The sequence below is a fragment of the Protobothrops mucrosquamatus genome, unplaced genomic scaffold (assembly GCF_001527695.2).
Source record: "Protobothrops mucrosquamatus isolate PMUCROS unplaced genomic scaffold, P.Mucros_1.0 scaffold_217, whole genome shotgun sequence".
NCBI classification, from domain to species: Eukaryota; Metazoa; Chordata; class Lepidosauria; order Squamata; family Viperidae; genus Protobothrops; species Protobothrops mucrosquamatus.
This window is the reverse complement of record NW_015386293.1, coordinates 1972756-1991915: the sequence shown is the minus strand read 5'-3', so window position 1 is coordinate 1991915 and position 19160 is coordinate 1972756. Positions and strand designations below refer to the sequence as shown.

At 42.3% G+C, this 19160-nt stretch overlaps 1 protein-coding gene across 1 annotated transcript in view; it reads right to left on the bottom strand.

Moving 5' to 3' along the window:
- The window catches only part of RECK (reversion inducing cysteine rich protein with kazal motifs), a 267919-nt gene extending 249091 nt beyond the window's left edge, over positions 1–18828 (bottom strand). The window contains exons 1-2 of the mRNA XM_029286596.1: positions 18704–18828; positions 10791–10849 (exon numbers count right to left, since the gene is read on the bottom strand). Of these exons, the coding sequence (XP_029142429.1) occupies positions 10791–10849; positions 18704–18803 (159 nt within the window). The 5' untranslated portion in view covers positions 18804–18828. The remainder of the gene's footprint in view (positions 1–10790; positions 10850–18703) is intronic.
- Between the last annotated feature and the right edge of the window lie 332 nt (positions 18829–19160).

Genomic DNA, 19160 nt, shown 5'->3' with positions numbered 1-19160 from the left:
CTCTCCCCCCTCTCTCCCCCTTCCTCCCTCCCTCTCCATCCATTCGCCTCTCACTCTCGCCCTCCTCCTGATCCCCTCTCTCAACGGGCCGTATTTGCATAGCATCCAAACAACCTGACCCCCGTGCCTCGATGCTCTCACCCCTCTGTCGGTATCCACCTGGTCCGGCCTTACGGCAGCCACGGCAGTCCCGACAGTCTGCCTCCGATCCCGACTCCCTCCACCTCCTACCTTCCCGGCAATCCACCCCCCCCGCCCTTCCCTACCCCAGGGACCTCCTGCTCATCTGTAGTCCTCCATTCCCCACCTCCCTGAACATTCTTGCATTCCTTCTGTTGGAGATCTCGTTCCCTTCCCCGGCGGACGCGGGTCACTCCGCCCCCTCCATCAGCTGAGGGGGTTTGTCATTTACGGAGGAGGAATCCATTAACCGTCACATGGAGATGTGCCCGGTGCAGCAGACGCTTAGAGCGTGGTGCATGGACTATCCCCTGGATCATCGGAGGAGGACAAGATATGACGGACATTCCTGCCGGGAGCAGGGAGCAAGGGATGCCCCGCACGCTCGGACAGAGGATACTCCCCCCTGCCGGCAGGCTATATCTGCAACGGACCCAAAATCCCCAAGGGAAACCCCTTGGAACGCCGGACAGAGCACGCATATTATGATGACGCGGTCCCACTGGAATAAGGAACAGGACCCCCTGGGAAAGAATGACGAGTGCCTGAGGCTTGGTGCACGGCAACGGCAACCTCCTCCCCCTCCCCCCTCCCCCCAGGAGCAGTATTGGCTCGCTCCACGAGTCAGCATCCATCCCGACAAACCCCCTCGGCTGATGGAGGGGGCGGAGTGACCCGCGTCCGCCGGGGAAGGGAACGAGATCTCCAACAGAAGGAATGCAAGAATGTTCAGGGAGGTGGGGAATGGAGGACTACAGATGAGCAGGAGGTCCCTGGGGTAGGGAAGGGCGGGGGGTGGGTGGATTGCCGGGAAGGTAGGAGGTGGAGGGAGTCGGGATCGGAGGCAGACTGTCGGGACCGCCGTGGCCGCCATAAGGCCGGACCAGGCGGATACCGACAGAGGGGTGAGAGCATCGAGGCATGGGGGTCAGGTTGTTTGGATGCTATGCAAATACGGCCCGTTGAGAGAGGGGATCAGGAGGAGGGAGAGAGTGAGAGGCGAATGGATGGAGAGGGAGGGAGGAGGGGGGGNGATAACCCCCGTGGGGGGGATAGAAACATTACATCTGAGCGGTGAGATAAGGGAAAGGGAGAGGAAAGGAACTTGTGCGCTCCGGACGGGGAGGAAAGGGTTCCCCCCACCTGGAGGGCGGGGGTAGAGAATAGCTGCGATAGAAGGCGTAAAACACTTAAAGGGACCTCTTACATTGGAGTAGGCACCTTGCCCGTAACACGGCAGGAACAGCTGGGTCCATTAACACATAGCAGGAGCCGGATGCAGGCGATCAACGCTATATAAGGGTTTCTTCCAGACTGCTGTTTTAATGCCCTGATGATGTCAGATGGTTCTGACGAAAGCTTGGCTCATTAAATCTTTTTAAAAATTTTATTCCTCTTGGTGCTCAGCTTTTATTTGCTTTTTATTATGACTACACCCAAGAGTCGGATTTTTAGTATAATTAATTCTCATATATATATATATATATATTCTTGAGTTAAATGGCTATTCCAGTTCTCCCTTAATTCTTTGTTAGTAATCCAAATTTTGAAAAATATATGTATGTTCAATATATATATATATATATATTGAACATAGTAAATACATATTTCAAAACTAATGCTAGAGGTTTCCAATCACAAGATGGGAGAATTAGAATACTTAGTTGTGAATGAGAATATATTTAGTATTTATATAGTAGTATGATGAGTGCCAATATCTAGTTACACATCTGTTCTAAGGAAAAGGTATTGATCATCTGATCAAATGTTGAAATTGATCTTGAGATTCTGTAATTGGGGAAGCATCAAGAAAGATTATTATAAAAATGATGGACTCCAGTAAGCCTCATATAGCTTGTGTTTATTAATGCTCAGACCACATAAACACATAAAAAAACAAGTATAAATATCTATTATCACTGTGGCTAAAATAGTTGGAATAAAGGAACTTAGCAACCCTAGATTTAATTCTAAATAGTGACAGTGATCTGGTGCAAGATGTAGATTAATGGGACCAACAAATAAGATAGAACAATTTCCACAGTTTATCAGTTCTAAAGGCAAGTATCATTTGCTACTGACAAATTATACAAGCTAAAAAACTTAGAAAGAATCTCAAGCCAGTGAATTTAGACAGTGTACTCATCCTTTTAGACCACGGAAGAGAAAGACAGTAGAAACCATTTTTGCTGTTTATTTATTTTAACCAATCATGAGCCATTGGAGCACCCAAAACTATGAATTGAAATGGCAAAGTTCACACTTAAAGCATAGTATGCTTTGTTCCAGTTTAAAAACATAGTATATTTTGTTCTACGCTTAAAGAATGGTTCTGAGCTTTGAACTTTTGTGCTTGGAACTTTTAAGGGATATTTGTCAATTCTACAATGAGCATGACTGCAGCCATTTTTTTCTTCTCATTCTAGGTTGCCACATAGAACGGAGGGAGGGGGTTGCCCAGGTGCTTCGTTAGTCAAAATAATTTTCTGTCCAGTGGGAACCAAGATCATCTACTGCTCCCACGACCAAGGACTCGGTGTTGTATAAAAAAGTCCGCCAAATGAATATATTGGGGAACATAGTTGCTTGCGTACTTTGTAATTGGGTAATTGTTACTTGTGTATTCAGACTTGGTTTCACTTTTGATTGTGCCAATACTTTGTAACTAATAAACATGTTCTTTGAGGAATTTTCAAGCCTCAGAGTTCTGCTTTATTCATCTCTGTCTGTTGGAACCATGGCATCAAACCAAGACTTCTAAAACTTTCACGTTTTTTCCCTAACCCTGACCGCCTACCCATCCTTTGGGAGAGCGGTGAAGACTTGCTGAAGATTTGAAGATGGAGGAAAAGAATGGAGCCGTTGCTGGCCACAACAGAACTCCAGCTGTCAGAGTGCAAGCAACCGCTCTAGCCACTGAGGAGGCATCATTGGCAAGGGCTTGGCCAAAGTCCAGGTTGATCCAACCTGGGAAGCTGGTACCGCAGGCTGCCCCTCAATGCAGGAGCACTCCTGTAGCCGCTGAAGAGGAACTCCTGTTACTGCTATCCCAGGGGATTTTGTCCGCAGCATACCAGAAAGGAAAAGGATCGATCGGAGAGGACGACTCCAGAGACTAGAAGTTTCAGTCCGCAGTCCCTCACTCAAGCAACTGAAGGAGAAGTTCAGCAGACTGGAGGTAAAAGAGATGGGTCCCATCACCCAGGATGTATGTGCAGTAGAGGGGAATGCCAAGGGCTACCCATCTCTTACCCCCCCCCCCGAGTCCTAGCCCGATTGCTGGAGCCCATGCCGCTTCGCCTATTCCCCAGCCAGATGTGATGTCGAGCCTTGTATCCTAGCCAAGCCCACTGCCGCGGCCTCAGGCTACCAGTCCAGGAGCCCGGCCAAGGGAAATCTGGAGAGTGGTTTGGCCATGTCCCAATGACCAACAAGCAGCCCAGCAACATTTGAGCCGCCTCCCATCAAGCCCACCTTTGATGGGGACCCTGAGAAGCTATCCTTCTTCTTAAATCAAGTGTCGGCTCATCTACATCGCTATGCTTATGCCTACCTGGATGATGCCATGATGGTGAATGTTGTGGCAGCCAATTTAGAGGGGAAAGCGGCTGACTAGGTGACCAACCTCCGTGATGAAGGGACTCCAGAACTGCAGGATGCTAACCTATTCATGGAGCAACTGAGAAGACAAATTCCAGACCTGCTGGCCGAGAAGGAGTTCCATTGTCTGAAGCAAAGAGGCTGCCCCGCTAAGGAATAAGTTCGGGAATTCAGAAGAGTTGCTGGTCAGCTGGGGCAATGGCCGGAATGATCATTAATCAACTACTCCAAGACTGCATCTATCAGAGCTTTCCCAAACAATTGGCGGTGATTCTGGATATCGAATTGGACTGCCCCAGAAAGCCAGGCACCGCCGAACCCAAGCCGTCGCACGTCCAGGAGAAACACCATTTTGGCTGATGTTCCCAAGCCACTACGACTAACAATATCCCCCAAGTGCCTGCCAGGGCTCCTATCAAGTGCTACTGATACGGTCAAATGGGTCACTGTGCTGAGGGGTGCCTGGCTCCCAAACCCCAAGCCAGAAGCATGCCAGTTGCCACCGCAAAGCCACAAAAAGCTCCCAGAGGAGGAAGAGAGAAGACAAACTGGGCACATCAAGACCCAGTCATCGAGGCCTCCCCTCCAACCAAGCTTGAGGCGAAAGCCCGGTCTGAGCCACAGCAGATGCCGGCGCCCTTCGACAGTGATGAGGAAGGCTAGGAGGAACCGATGGTAAATTAGCCCATCCCACCTTTTGCCATCCCCACCAAGATAAGAATACCCAAAACCAGGGGCCAAATGAACTTAAACATTTTAATAGACTCAGGTTGCACTAGGTGCCTAATTAATCTGCCCACCATGCTCAAGCTGGGGATTCGAGCAAGGCTGTTACCCCTAACCATGAGTTTTGAACAAACTGACAGATCCCTTATCGGTGGCGCACCTACCACGCACCAGACAGAACCAGTGTGACTGGAAATGGGTCAGCACTGGGAAATCATCTGTTTTGTAGTGGTCCCAAAAATGACTGAGGCTGTGATTCTGGGTTTGGCCTGGCTCGACAAATGGTGCCCAAACATCTGGTGGGAGAATGGAGTGAGGAATTTAAGATTAGGGACAGACCACCTCCCACCTGCCACCACTAATGATATAAAGGACTATACCATAAATGAGGCTCTGGAAGAGCACCCTGAGACACTAAAGGCTGTTGCAGAAAAGCTGCCAGGAATCCAGCTTGTCCCAACTGAATATCATGATTTAGCTCAGGCATTTAGTGAGAAAGAGTGTGACGTCCTCCCCCCCACACACACACCGGGCTACGGATTGTGCCATTGAAATCTTACCCGGGGCCAAGCTCCCGAAGCCAAAAATGTACTCAATGACGCCCAAAGAGATGAAGGAGTTAAGAGAGTACATTGATAAGAACCTGGCTTGGGGTTTTATCCAACCACCAAAATCATGTGTAGCAGCCACTGTATTATTCAAAGAAAAGAAAGATGGGTCGCTGAGATTATGTGTAGAATTTAAAGGGTTAAACACTGTCAGCATAGAGAACATGTACCTCCTTCCCCCTTAATGAAGGACATGTTGGCCCACCTGGCAAAAGGGAAATTTTTTACGAAGTTGGATTTAAGAGAGTCTTATTACCGAGTCCGGATTAAGGTGGAGGGCGAATGGAAAACCGCCTTCAATTGCTCCTTGGGAAGCTTCCAATTAAAAGTGATGCCTTTTGGACTACAAGGAGCCCCTGCTGTATTTATGCAGTTAATCGACCAGGTGCTTCATGATCATTTGTATAAGGGATTTTTAGTTTATCTTGGTGACATTCTATCATCCCTCTACCGCAATCTGCCTCTCAAATAATCACTAAAGCTCAATTGCGAAAGCAATCCACCGGTCCTGATGACCGTTTACTGAAAAGACTTAAAGAGCAATTAGAGACTGACACCTGGTTCAAGGACAATAAATCTCTATTAACCCTTTGGAGAGGGCTACCCTGGAAGGGTTTTAAGCAGTACCACCCGAGTGCCCTCAGGATCAAATCCCTTCAGCGCAGTCATGATGCAAAGCAGGCCGGTCACTTTGGGTTCCTGAAATCAGCATATAGGGGTTAGGCACCATTTGATGCAATGTCACAGTGATCTGAGTGACGGCTCTTAAATCCTGACAGAAACAAATAGAGCCATCCGGCTTTTTAACAGGCCGTATTGGTGTATTATAAGGACTAACAGTTTCCCTTAGAAGCCCATAAGCAAGGAAATTAGTAATAAGGGGCTCTAACCCTTGTAAAGCCTCCAAGCTAATTGGATATTGACGAAAGGAGACTGGCAGTGCATCAGGGTGCAAGGCTACTTCCACCGGAACTGCGTTAATAGCCCGGTCAAGGACCCCTGAATACCATACATTGGAGTCAACAAAACAATCTAACAAACCAGGACACTCGTGTGTCCTCAGAGGAGGAAAGTTGAAGGGTCAGGACATGCCAGGCTTGTTCAGGGGGAACTGATAATTCAACCTGGTCCCCTTTGAAAGAGATAGTTGCCTGTAACTTAGCAAGTAAATTACGCCCTAAAAGGGGCATAGGGCAATCTGGAAGGTAAAGAAATTGATGAGTAAGGCGAGTATCACCTAAAGAACATTCTAAAGGGTCAAGTATTGCTACTGACATAGATTGGCCACTGGCCCCAATAACCTGGAAGTTTGTGAGGAAGAATTTCCAAGGGGCTTATTTAATACTGAATGTGATGCCCCTGTATCAATCAAAAAAGGCATTGTTTTCCCTCTGACTTTAAACTTTACCAGGGATGCAGAGGGAGAATCATTTGAAAGGGCAGGGAGACAAAGGCCCCCCCAGCCCGACTCCCCTAGTATTTAAAGCATGGTTGTGGAGTAACACGCCCTATAGGATGGCTGGGAAGGGAACGTAAAGGACATTCCCTGCCCCACTGGCCAAATTTCTTACATATACGACACTAGTTCTGTCTTAGGGCAAAAGACTGTATTGGACGTTCCAGGGGTGCCTGCAATCTTGGTGGCATCGTTCCACTTTTCTCCCGAGGGGATCCTACTGCTCCTCGACATCCTCTTCCGCGAGTCCCACTTCTTCCTCCTCCCTCTGGGGGTACCTGTTATAGAGCTTGAGCCAGCAAAACAACACTTTGTTTTTCATCCCTTTTAACCCCTTTGGCTGTCACTTCTGGTCTTGAGACATAGGTTTTATAAGCTACTTCCAACAATTTTCCAATTGTGTCAGCTGAAGCCCCTTCCAGCTTCTGTAATTTGCGCCTAATATCTGGGGCACTCTGCCCAATAAAGAGCATGTTCTGGAGCTTCTGGATCCAAATCACTATATTTTCTGAAGGCTTGGTAGAGGCGCTCAAGGAAGTCATTGGAGCTCTCTGATGGCAATTGATGAACATCATAAATTTTGCCCAAGTTTTTCTGTTTAGGGATAGCAGTTTGCAATGCAGAGACAAGGTCTTGAAAGCCTTTTAAGTGTTCATATTCTTTGCTTTCATAAGTATCAATGACCCATCTAGGGTCAGTTTCAGGACAAAGAACCTTCCTTTCTTCAGCTAATCTTTTTGCAGCATTTCCTACCAGACGTCTTTCCTCTGATGTTAAAAAGACATCCAGCATGGCTTGGAGGTCTGCCCAATTAGGGTTATGAGTTCGAATAATAGACAGAACCAATTCAGAATATTTGTGTGGGGCTGCAGTATAAGAACCTAATCGGTCCTTCCATGCATAAAGGTTAGATGTGGAGAAGGGGGTATGAACCAGAACCTTATTAGTGTCCCCCCTTCCAATCGTTACCTGCTCTGTAAGGGGGTAAATCCCCTTACAAGGTGGCGGAGCAGAGGATAAAGCAGGAAAAGGTGGTGCTGTGGGAAGGTGCCACAACCCACAGTCCTCAAACATCTGCTTATTCCTTTGTAAAATCCAAAAAAGGGCATAAGCTTGTTGATCATGATCCATGCCTCTTTGAGCATAATCTCCCATAGTTTCAAAAAAACCCAAATCTATGGACCCCCCTTTGGGCCAAACAGTAGGCATATCCTGATGCCAGAGGTCATTGTACTTAGTTAGAATTTCAATTTTCATATCCAGACAGGTTTTAAGCTTATCAAAGTTCCTGATAACACACTCAAGGGGGCTGAGGGCACATTCTTTTTTTTAATTCATTTTAACAAGTTTTCCTTGGGCTGAGCTCATGTGTCTAACTCTCTCACACCACGTGCACAGCCTGTTGAGCCACAAGAGAGCCACCAATTCCCCTTGTGATGTAGGGATCCCCAGTTAACAGCTTAATAGCCTCGCAGGGGCCTACCGGTGGCTGGAATTGGTATCACACCTAGGCCTGGTCAACAGCGGGAAATATATAAGGAGCAACCACAAACCTCAGATCACAAGTTCAACACTCACAACCTGTTGGAGCATGAGAGTACAAGGTTGCCCCCCTTGCTTTCTAAATGCCCCCCAGATATGCGGGGGGTCTAGGTGCGGCTGAGGCAAACTCTTCCACTCAGCTCTGGTCAACAGTGGGAAATGATTGAAGGAAACAGACACGCTGTTACACACATATGTACACACTCCCCTGGGCAAGCCTGTGCAATATAAGCTTACCTTATCTTCAGCCCTCCTGAGTATGCAGGAACCAAATGAAGGTAACAACCACCACAAAAAAAAGAAAAAAACTAGTTCTTATTTAAAAGCCGCAGTGAAGAGTCAAGAAGGGCACCTCCAGGAAACCCGAGAGCGCACTTGGCGCCTTTCCCCTTCTCGAACCTCCCTAGGACCAAGCACCTCTCCTGGCTGGCTCACCAAAAATGATATGCAGGTTCTGAGGTTTTGCTTGATTAGAAGGCAGTTTTGGTGACCAGGCATGAAAAAAGACATTGAGAGTTATGTGAAAAGCTGTGCCACCTGTGCTGCTATGAAGAAACATCCTGGAAAGCCTCCAGGGCTCCTGCAGCAAGTAGCTGACCCTTTCCGCCTTGGGAAGAAATAGCTATGGATTTTATAGTGGACCTGCCCCCGAGAGCAAAGGAAATACTATAATATGGATTGATCTATTTTCCAAACAAGCTCATTTCATCGCTTGTTCAGGGCTTCCCTCTGCTCAGAAACTGACCAATATGTTTTTGAAGCACATCTATCAGCTCCATAGAGCTCCTAAGCGGATTATTTCAGACAGAGGGGTTCAATTCGTTCTGGGGGGGGAGTTCGTTAAGCTTATTGGGTCTACTCAGGGACTTTCATTGGCAGTACTAATGGGGCAGCTGAACATGCGAACTCAATAGTGGAGCAGTACCTCAGATGCTATGTTAATTACCAGCAGACTAATTGGGGCAATGTTCTGCCTTTCACTAAAGTAGCCTATAATAATACTGTGTACAGTAGCACCGGCCTTACACCGTTTAAGATAATTACTGGGAGGGATTTTGTGCCTACGCCTGAATACCCCCAGGAGCCACCTGCCTCCCAAACTTTGGATCAGTGGGTGACCTCCTTCCAAAGTGTTTGGGCGAATGTAAAGAAAGCTTAACCCAAGCCGCTAAGTTTACAAGGAGCAGGCTGATAAGAAACGCTCCCCTCAAAGACCATTTTATATTGGGGAAAAGGTTTATCTTTCAACTAAATATTTGAGATTGAGATTACCCAGCAAAAAATTGGGGCCAAAGTTTCTGGGTCCTTTTCCTATCACCAAAATCATAAATCCTGTTACCATGGAGTTAAAGCTTCCACGGCTTTTGGGGAAAGTCCACCCTGTGTTCCACTGTAGTCTGTTGAAACTGTTTCTGAATCCTCTTTAAGACCTATTATAAAGAAGCTGCCGGGTCCAATAGTGGTAGAGGGAGAAACACATTATGAGATAAAATGAATTCTTGATTCTAGGTTGTACTAGGGGAAGTTACAATATCTCATTCAGTGGAAAGCCTATCCACTGTCAGAAGTTACATGAGTGAAATATACAAATGTGAAAGCAGAAAGGTTAATACAAAATTTTTACAACAAATATCCTCACAAGCCTCAAGGAAATGCTTGTTTCCCCTACAGGAGACTCTTTTCTTTTAAGAGGGGCCGACTGTCAACTCTACACTGAGCGTGGCTGCAGCCATTTTTTCTTCTTATTCTAGATTGCCACATAGAACGGAGGGAGGGGGGTTACCCAGGTGCTTCATTAGCCAAAATAACTTTCTATCCTATGGGAACCATGGTCATGTACTGCTCCCGCAATCAGGGACTGGCTGTTGTATAAAAAAGCCCGCCAAATGAATATATTGGGGAACGTAGTTGATTACATAGTTTTGTGGATGGGACATTATAATTTGTAATTGGGAAATTGTTACTTGTGTATTCAGATGGTTTCACTTTTGATCGTGCCGATACTTTGTAACTAATAAACAGTTTCTTTGAGAAATTTTCAAACCTCCAAGTTCTGTTTTATTTGTCTCTGTTTGTCGGAACCATGACAATATTTCGTGAATTATTAATACACGTGTTTCCTGAGGTATTAGCCCAGGTACTATTATTTCCCCAACATTCAACTATGAAAACAATGAATTCATTTAAATTTTCTACAATTGTTTTATCCATTGTTCGTATTAATTTAATTTCACTGTCACTTATGGTCTAACATCCAAATGCATGTTTCCAGCTTCTTATTAGCAATATGTTTCTGAAGATTTTTGCATGTTGTATGTAATGATAGATATAAACTGTTATCTGTTTAAAATTTTCAGTTGCAATTCAAAATACCAAAGTGGCATTCTGGGAACAAGCAAGAAAAAAGGTGATATACAAAACAGAATTAAAAAATGCAAAACAGAATTAAAAATATAAACTGATTTATAAATTATGCCTCCATATAGAATGAAAGAACTGGGACTATGATTACTCATACAATTAAACTTAAAATTCCCTCATAATTAAAATATGTTCATGAAAATATCTGGATGACACTAAAGATCTCAGGCTTAACACTTTACCATTAAAGGTGATAAACACATGGAAATATATAACATTAGAATACAAAGTTTAGCATAAATTCAGAACTAACTTACCAGTTCACAAACATCATGACACATTAAGTTATTCTTCGCAAGGTAACAGCATGATGCACCTGTACGAAAACATACTTTTCAACCTCAATAAATATTTGCATTTTGTAATGTTAATGGAACTTTTTTCTTTTTATACTTGTTGTTTAGAAGTTCTACTTTAAAACTGAACACTGAAATGATAGTCATTGCCAAGCTTCTTACATAATCAAAGCTGTAAAAATTATACAAACTCAGTAAGATGTTTAATTCAAAAATTAGGTGTAAAAGATAAAATGTAGGATACTACAACAGACCCTCCCCATCCTTCATTTATTATTGAAGCACAAAAAAGGTACACATTTTTCCAACATTTTATTTTTTTTCTTTCCAAGCTTTTTATAGCCAGGCTGACTTGTCGTTTATGAGGTAAACTACTAATGAACTCCTCTCCTATCAAATGGTTATTTATACCTAGCATAATCTTCTAATATTTTCCAAACTCACTAGAATTTGTTGCAATAGTCTCATTGCCAGGAAATTTCTCCTTAGTTGTAGGTTGCTTCTCTCTTTGATTAGTTTCCACCCATTGCTTCTTCTCTTGACTTCTGGTGCTAGAAAATAAGTTGACCCCTTCTTCTTTGTGGCAGACCCTCAAATACTGGAACACTGCTATCATGTCATTCTTAGACTTTTTTTCACTAGCCTAGACATACCCAATTCCTGCAACCATTCTTCACATGTTTTAGCCTCCAGCCCTCCTGATCATCTTTGTTATTCTTGTAGCGGGGCTGTCTGAGAGTGTTTGCAGGAGCTCGGTTGGGAAGGGAGAGATTGGGACAGCTGCTGCTGCCTTTGGGTGTGGCTGGCGTGGGCTGAAGAAAAAGATAGAAAAGGGAAGGGAAGGGACGTGGTGGCTGTTGCAGTTCGTCAGGTGAAGGTAAAGAGGGAGTGGAAAGTTTTATTTGCTTTTCTCCGTAAGGAGGATATTTTAAACGGAGGCTAGAGAGAGGGGGAGTGGAATTTTATTGCTTTCCTTTGTAAGGAGGGTATCTCAAACGGAGGAGAGAGAGAGAGAAAGAAAGAGAGAGAGAGAGAGAGAGAGAGAGAGAGAGAGAGAGAGAGAGAGAGAGAGAGAGAGAGGAGTTTTTATTGCTTTCCTTCGTAAGGAGGATATCTCAAACGGCAGCAAGGGGGAGTGTGTAGAAAGGAGCTGGCTGTGACTCCTAGCCTCAGATGTTAACAATAAAGATAAAGGGGGGGAGGGTTTTGATGCCGAGACCTGACTGAGAAGAAGCAACAGAAGGAGAGGAGAGACTGGTGGTGGCAATTGTTGCTGCGAAGCCTGGAGGCTATTTGGACTGTGACTATTGTTGCTGGCACAAGTTTTAGACTTTGTGGGGGAGTTGCCCTGGGGGGCGAGCTATTGCTACAGCACACTGACTGTTGTTGTTTCTACTACCGTCTGGAGCCGGGGTTTTCCTCCATCCCACTTGACTCTGAATGACCGCTGAGGAATCCTTAATTATTGCTGCTATAACAGCCTTGGGCTGTTGGATACCATCATAGCATTGACTATCGGGGCTGGTTATTTTCGTTCCTGGGAGCCCCTCCTTGACGACAAGAGCCTGCTACCTCCTAACTCTGCACGAGCTCCGGCTGGAAGAGACATCTTACCAACCCCTAGAGAACACTACGGCAGGGCTTGATGAAGGGGGACAGGGCTGGGGGGGCCTGGGCTTTTGCGGCCTCTGAGGAGGAAACGCTACACTCTTCTCTGCACTCTTTCCAGAGTCTCAACATCTGTTTTATATTGTGGTGTGTGATGAACTGGACTTTCATAGGAAAGGTGGTGGAGATTGCAGAATAGACTTATTATATGCAACCAGAAGACAACTGTTAAGAAATTATGTGCTTCAATCTTCAGGAAAACCTACAAGTGCTGCAGAGATATTCTCAACAGACTCTTATGACTTTGGGGAGTGAAATGCAACCATTTGGAAGAATTCCAGTTATAATTTAAAGAAAAAGTTTTATTATCAAGAATCAGTCAATGATATTTGATCCTGGACAGATCGGAGACAATGATTGCAGTGGGTTAATGATAGATTAGGAGTCTTTTGTGGACAAAGTAGACCACAATCTGCTTCTTGGTAAACTAGAAAAATGTGGGATAGACAGCATCACCACCAGATGGATTTGTAACTGGCTGACAAGCCATACTCAGTGAGTAGTCTTTAATGGTACTATACCTATATGGAGGGAAGTAAGCAGTGGGGTACCACAATGTTCCATCTTAAGCTCAGTACTCTTCAATACCTTCATAAATGACTTAGATGGGGGAATAGAAGGGGAACTCATCAAATTTGTAGATGACATTAAGCTGGCAGGAATAGTCAACACCCCAGAAGACAAGCACAGAATCAAAAAGGCTTGAACAATGGGTCCTACCCAACAAAATGAATTATAATGTGGAAAGAAGCAAAGTTTTACATTTAGGGAGAAGAAAACAATGGTATAAGTACAGATTAGGTGAAACCTGGCTCAAAAACAATAACTGTGAGAGGGACTTTTGGGATAACCGTGACCTGGATGACCGAGAATCTTCAGTCATTTAGCTATGCACTTTGGGATGGTACAGGAGTATGAATGGATTTCCAGAAAAATTGCAGATTACAGGAACCATTTGCGCTGCAGTCTGAGAGGGAGACAACAGACTCATCCCCAATAGCCTGCGTCTGTGTTCAACAATGAAGGACACAGAGCAGAAAACATCCTGCAGAAAGCACAGCTCCACAACAGTCCTTTCAGAAGTTCCAAGAAGGCTCCACATCCAGTTGCACTATTCAGGTGACCCTGAGAACACAGACAAATCTCCAACTGGCCTCAAGGACTCTCTAAAAAGGCAAATGACCAATTGTCTTCAAGAAATATAAATCCTTCCATTCCCCCACCATCTAGTCAGAGCTGAAGAAGCTTCTTGGATGAGAAGCAAAACATTTTCAAAGAAAAACAAGAAACTCCAGTTGCCTCTTGAAAAAGCACCTTTGGGATGACCTTGGAATCCTAATGGGTGATCATTTAAATATGAGCCAACAGTGTGCAGCAGCAGCCAAAAAAGCTAATGCAGTCTTTGGTTGTATAAACAGAGGCATAGAATCAAAATCATGTGAAGTTTTAGTACCACTTTATAAAACGTTAGTAAGATTAGACCTGGAATACTGCATCCAGTTTTAATCACCACACTACAAAAAAGATGTTGAGACTTTGGAAAAAGTGCAAAGAAGAGCAACTAAAATGATTAAAGGCCTGGAGACTAAAACATGTGAAGAAAGGTTGCAGGATTTGGATTTGGCTTGTCTAGAGAAAAGAAGGACTAGGGATGACATGATAGCAGTATTCCAGTATTTGAGGGGCTACCACAAAGAAGGGATCATATTATTGTTCAAAGCACCAGAAGGCAGGACAAGAAACAATGGATGGAAACTAATCAAGGAGAGAATCAACTTGGAATTAAGGAAAAACTTCCTAACAGTGAGAAGAATTAATCAATGGAACACCTTGCCTTCAGACATTGTGGGTGCTTCATCATTAGAGGTTTTTAAGACAAGATTGGACAACCACTTGTCTGAAATGGCATAAGGTCTCCTGCTTGAGCAGTGGGCTGGACTGGAAAACCTCCAAGGTCCTTTCCAGCTCTATTCTGATTGATTGATTGATTGTTATTTTGTTTTCAAGAGAAAAGATTTCTTCTCTGAGAATCACAGTATATTGTATGAAGCAAAAAATCTGAAGTTATGCTAAATGGGCAAATAATCATACATATAACATGTAGAAAGCACCATCTAGGCTGCTAGCTAGAATTGCTGCACAGCAGGTTTTTTAATATTAGCTTTACAATGTGTAAACAAACCCTTTGAGAAAGGATATGGAAAGAGAGAAGAGGTAGACTTAGGTTCTACGCAATGAAATTTTTTAACAATAAAAAAGAACTTGCTGCTGGTAGTAGATATATCTATCCTATAAGTTTCCATTCAAATTTCATGATGGTCAAGTCTGATTTCTCATGGCTCACTTCAGATAGCATCTACAATTTACTGATTGTACTGGGTAAGAAATATACTTCCCACCTATTCTTCATTTTTACCAATATATTTGCAAGGTATTTTTTACAATTCTTTCTCTTTTTTTCTTTTTTAAACTTTATTTCTGTGGCTTGCAGGAACTCATGCAAGAATGCATGCTGTGCTCAAAATATTACCAATTGGCAATGGTCAGTCAATGGAAGATTGGAACGAAAAATTGAATTGAGTATTTATTATACCATATGTACCCATCCTTCATCAATAGACTCTAACCATCAAAACAGCAAATAGTGAACCAAAAATGAATTGCAACATTTAAAATTATGTCATAGAAAATATTAAAATCAGCTTTGATTACTTTATTCTTTTTAAAATGATTTTTGCATAATACTTTGAAGTTGAAATTGATGTTTAAACCATCAAATCCAAGCAAAGCAAGAATTCAGATTAAAGCATTCTCAACAGATGGCTGCCCAAACTTGACTTGAAAATATTTAGTGACATATATTCAACTACTTTCTGCAATTTATACCATTCTTTGTTTTTAACTGTTCAATTTAAATCTGCCTTCTTGCAGCTTAAGACTATTATTCATCATGGGACATTAAAGAACAAAACATATCTTCCTATTGAATAACTTTAAATACAGCAAGGTTGTGATTAATACAAATTGGGAATAATGCAATATTCAATTTAGTGTGTATTTAGTGATCTCAGGTTGCGTTTACAGCAAACCAAAATTCAGTTAATGTGAGGTTAGCTCATATGCAGTTGAGGTTACCAAGTTACTGTTAGATGCTGTTATCTCAATATGCACTGGATTCAATAAATACTTCACATGTGTATGTGCTGCTCCTGCCATTTTTGTGATTTTTTAAATTGTTTTAAGAGGTTTTCTTAACAAAGTAGACAAAAGGAAGATTTATTCAGTTAAAAAAATTACAGTACCAGGCATAAAAAAGGAGAGGTTCATTCCATTCCGTGGATTTTATTCCATGGATTTCATGGATTCCATCCATTTCATTGATGAAAATTTTAAAAGGGGAAAACGGCTCAAGAAGCTTTGGTAACTTTGAAAAATATGGTTATAAAAGCCCAGTCTAGCACAATACCACTTAAAAAGAAAAATAAAAATCCAAGAAAAAAACAGCATGGTTACACAAAGAACTCTGATAAATTAAGAGACAAAAAGGATAAGTATAAAAAAATGGAAAGAGAGACACACAAAACTAAGGCAGAATACCAGCATATAGCCCAAATCTGCAGAGGAAGTTAGAAAAGCTAAGGCTCAGAATGAACTAAGACTTGCAACAAATGTCAAAAATAATTTTAAAAAATTCTTTCAACATATAAAAAAATAAGAAAAAAGTCAAAGAAACAATTGGTCCACTAATGAGAGAAGATGGCAAGGAAGTGACAGGCAGCAGGGAGAAAGACAACCTGCTTAATTCTTTATTTGCATCTGTTTCATGCAAAAAGAAAAAATACCCCAACCTACCAAAAGGAGAACCATAACAGACAGACTAGGAATACAAATTAAAACAGGCAAGAAAATTTTAAGACAATACCTGTCCACTCTAGACAAGTTCAAATCACCAGGACCAAATGGATTACATGCCAGGTTTCTGAAGAAGCTGGCAAACGTGATCTCAGAACCATGAAACCATATCTTTCAAAGATCCTAGAGCACCAGAGAACTACCAGAGGACTGGAAAAAAGCTGATGTAGTTTCCATCTTCAAAAAAAAGGGAAAGGAACAGATCCAGGAAACTACAGACCAATCAATACCTGGGAAGATCCTGGAAAAGATAATCAAGCAAGATTTTCAGACACGTAGAAGCAAGATCCAGATTGACCTTGACAGACTTGAACACTGGGCCTTATCTAACAAAATGAAATTCAATGTAGAAAAAAGTAAGGTTTTACATTTAGGTAAGAAAAACCAACCAGATAAGATTAGTTGAAACTTGACTCAATAGCAGTAACTGACAGGAAACAATAGTTGGAAACTAACCAAGGAGGGAAGCAACCTACTGTAGAACTAAGGAGAAATTTCCTGACAATGAGAACAATAAACCAGTGGAATGGCTTGCCTTCAAAAGTTGTGGATGTTCCATCAATGGAGGTTTTTAAAGAGACTGGATAGCCATTGTCTGAAATAGTATAGGGTCTCCTCCTTGAGCAATGGTTGGACTAGAAGACCTCCAAGTCTGTTCCAACACTTGTTATTCTGTTATTCTTTTATTCAATAGCAAAAAGTTAAGGAAAAGCCATGGATTGCAGTAATCCAGTAAGAACAAAAGTAAATTATTTCAGAATGTTAACAGAAGCTATAGGTTCTGGGCAGTCACCAGGAGTCAAAATTGATTCAAAGGCACAAAACCTACCCATGGTTAAAAAAAAGCCTACCATGATACAAATTGCCTTTGAAGCTTTAATTCAGAGAAGTTGGAAGATAGTTGCTAGAAACTATGTCTTAGATATACTGATATATCTGGGGAAATTTAACTTTGAAAAGAAAAGACTTGAGGGAGCATACAATAACACTTTTCAAATACTTGAAAGAGCATCACACGAAAGTCTTTGCAGAACTTATTTAAATTATAGTAAATCAAATTGTGACCTAATCATTTTTTTAAAATCCCTAACAGTAAGAACAGTTTTACAGAGGAGCCAATTAGCCAAAGGAGACTCCAAGAGGTTGGATTTAATGATTTAAATAATCTTTTGAAATTTCTCACTGAATTATGTGCAGTTTGTGAGAGTATCCTTTGCCCACTCTGTCAGCTTTCTTATATGAATATTCAGGGCCACAAAATATAAACTGTAAATTACAATCCACTGATATCATCCTATATCCTCAGTAGTTGCTGTCATCATTTTATGGGGTTAAACATCAAAACAGAACCAACATAATTCCCTGTCTTGATTTTTCAAATGAAGTTGGAGCAGAAATTTTAAAAGAAGTCCAGAAATACGGATAATTATAAAATTCCAGCATCAGATGTAATTTTGTCCATCACAGGATGAAAACAGTGTTTAGAATTTCCCAAAACATTAATGATATATCAGGCAGTTCTAAAATGCAAGTCTATTGGACATCTTCCAGTTCCATACCTGCCATCCTAATCCTAGGGACAATAAATCTACTCTCTAGGGCTGTGCCCTTATTCTGTAATGATCTATGTTCAAGACTATTCCCTAAGGCATTTTTTTAATCCAAGGAGATTAAACAGAATACATTCTAAATATATTAAAGCAAACATACTTTAACTATTGAAGACAAAACAAAAAACTGAAAATATCTGTATGCCATTATCCATGTGTAAAACTTACATTAAGTTTTAAAACAATAAGAGAAAGCATAATAAAATATTTCTATTCCATTCCTGTTGAGGATCTAGTTTGGTTTTGTTTCGTTTTTTTGTGTGTATTTGCAGCTTGTTTTGATTTAATTTCTGATTTCCTATTCCTTAGACCTTCGGATAGCTTCAATGTCTTTTATTTTAAGAATTTCACCGAAGATATGTACCGTAAATGAGTAAATAAAGATAGCACTTTGAGAAAAAAACAAATATGAAATGAATAAATTGTGAATATATAGTGAAAATATTCAAATTCCGAGTAATTTTATGCTAAACTCCGTTTTAATTAATTTCTGAGATAATATACATAATTCGACGGACATCCTTGATTTCTTTTAAAAAATATATTTAAAAGGCATTATCAGCAAATTCCTCAAACTTCAGCCAACCCCCACCGGCTGCAACCCGGTTAATTAGCGGGTTGGTTGAGATGGTTTTGAATGTATAGCTGCCCAGCCTACGATTTGTTCCCGGAACCATTACTTACCCGTCATGCCTGGGAGGAACAACAGTAACACGGGGATGATTAACAGGTCTGTCTGACTTCGTCCATTCTCCCGCTGTGGACGAACGCCTCGAGTCGCCATAGCTCGTTCTTTGCCACCCGCCCCATCCGCCAGCCACCCCGGCGCCTTTTCATTGGCTGACAGATCCCTCCAGTCCCGACCGATCGTCTGAGACAGGATAGAAGGCTATGAGGGAGGGACCCCTTAAGAATCCGGGGAGAAAACGTTTTCTGCTGTTTCGCGAAATTCTTAGCGATCGGGATATTGGCAGGCTGTTTTTGCGAGTTTTATATAAAAGTTATAAAGTATTTTATATCAAAGACTTTAATTAATTTATCTAGCAGTGTATAATCTCTTGCCGGCCTATTTCTCCCTGAAAGGAAATTACAATTCCCATCTGTATAATTATCCCAAAGAATTAAATGAAGAAAAGTGAAC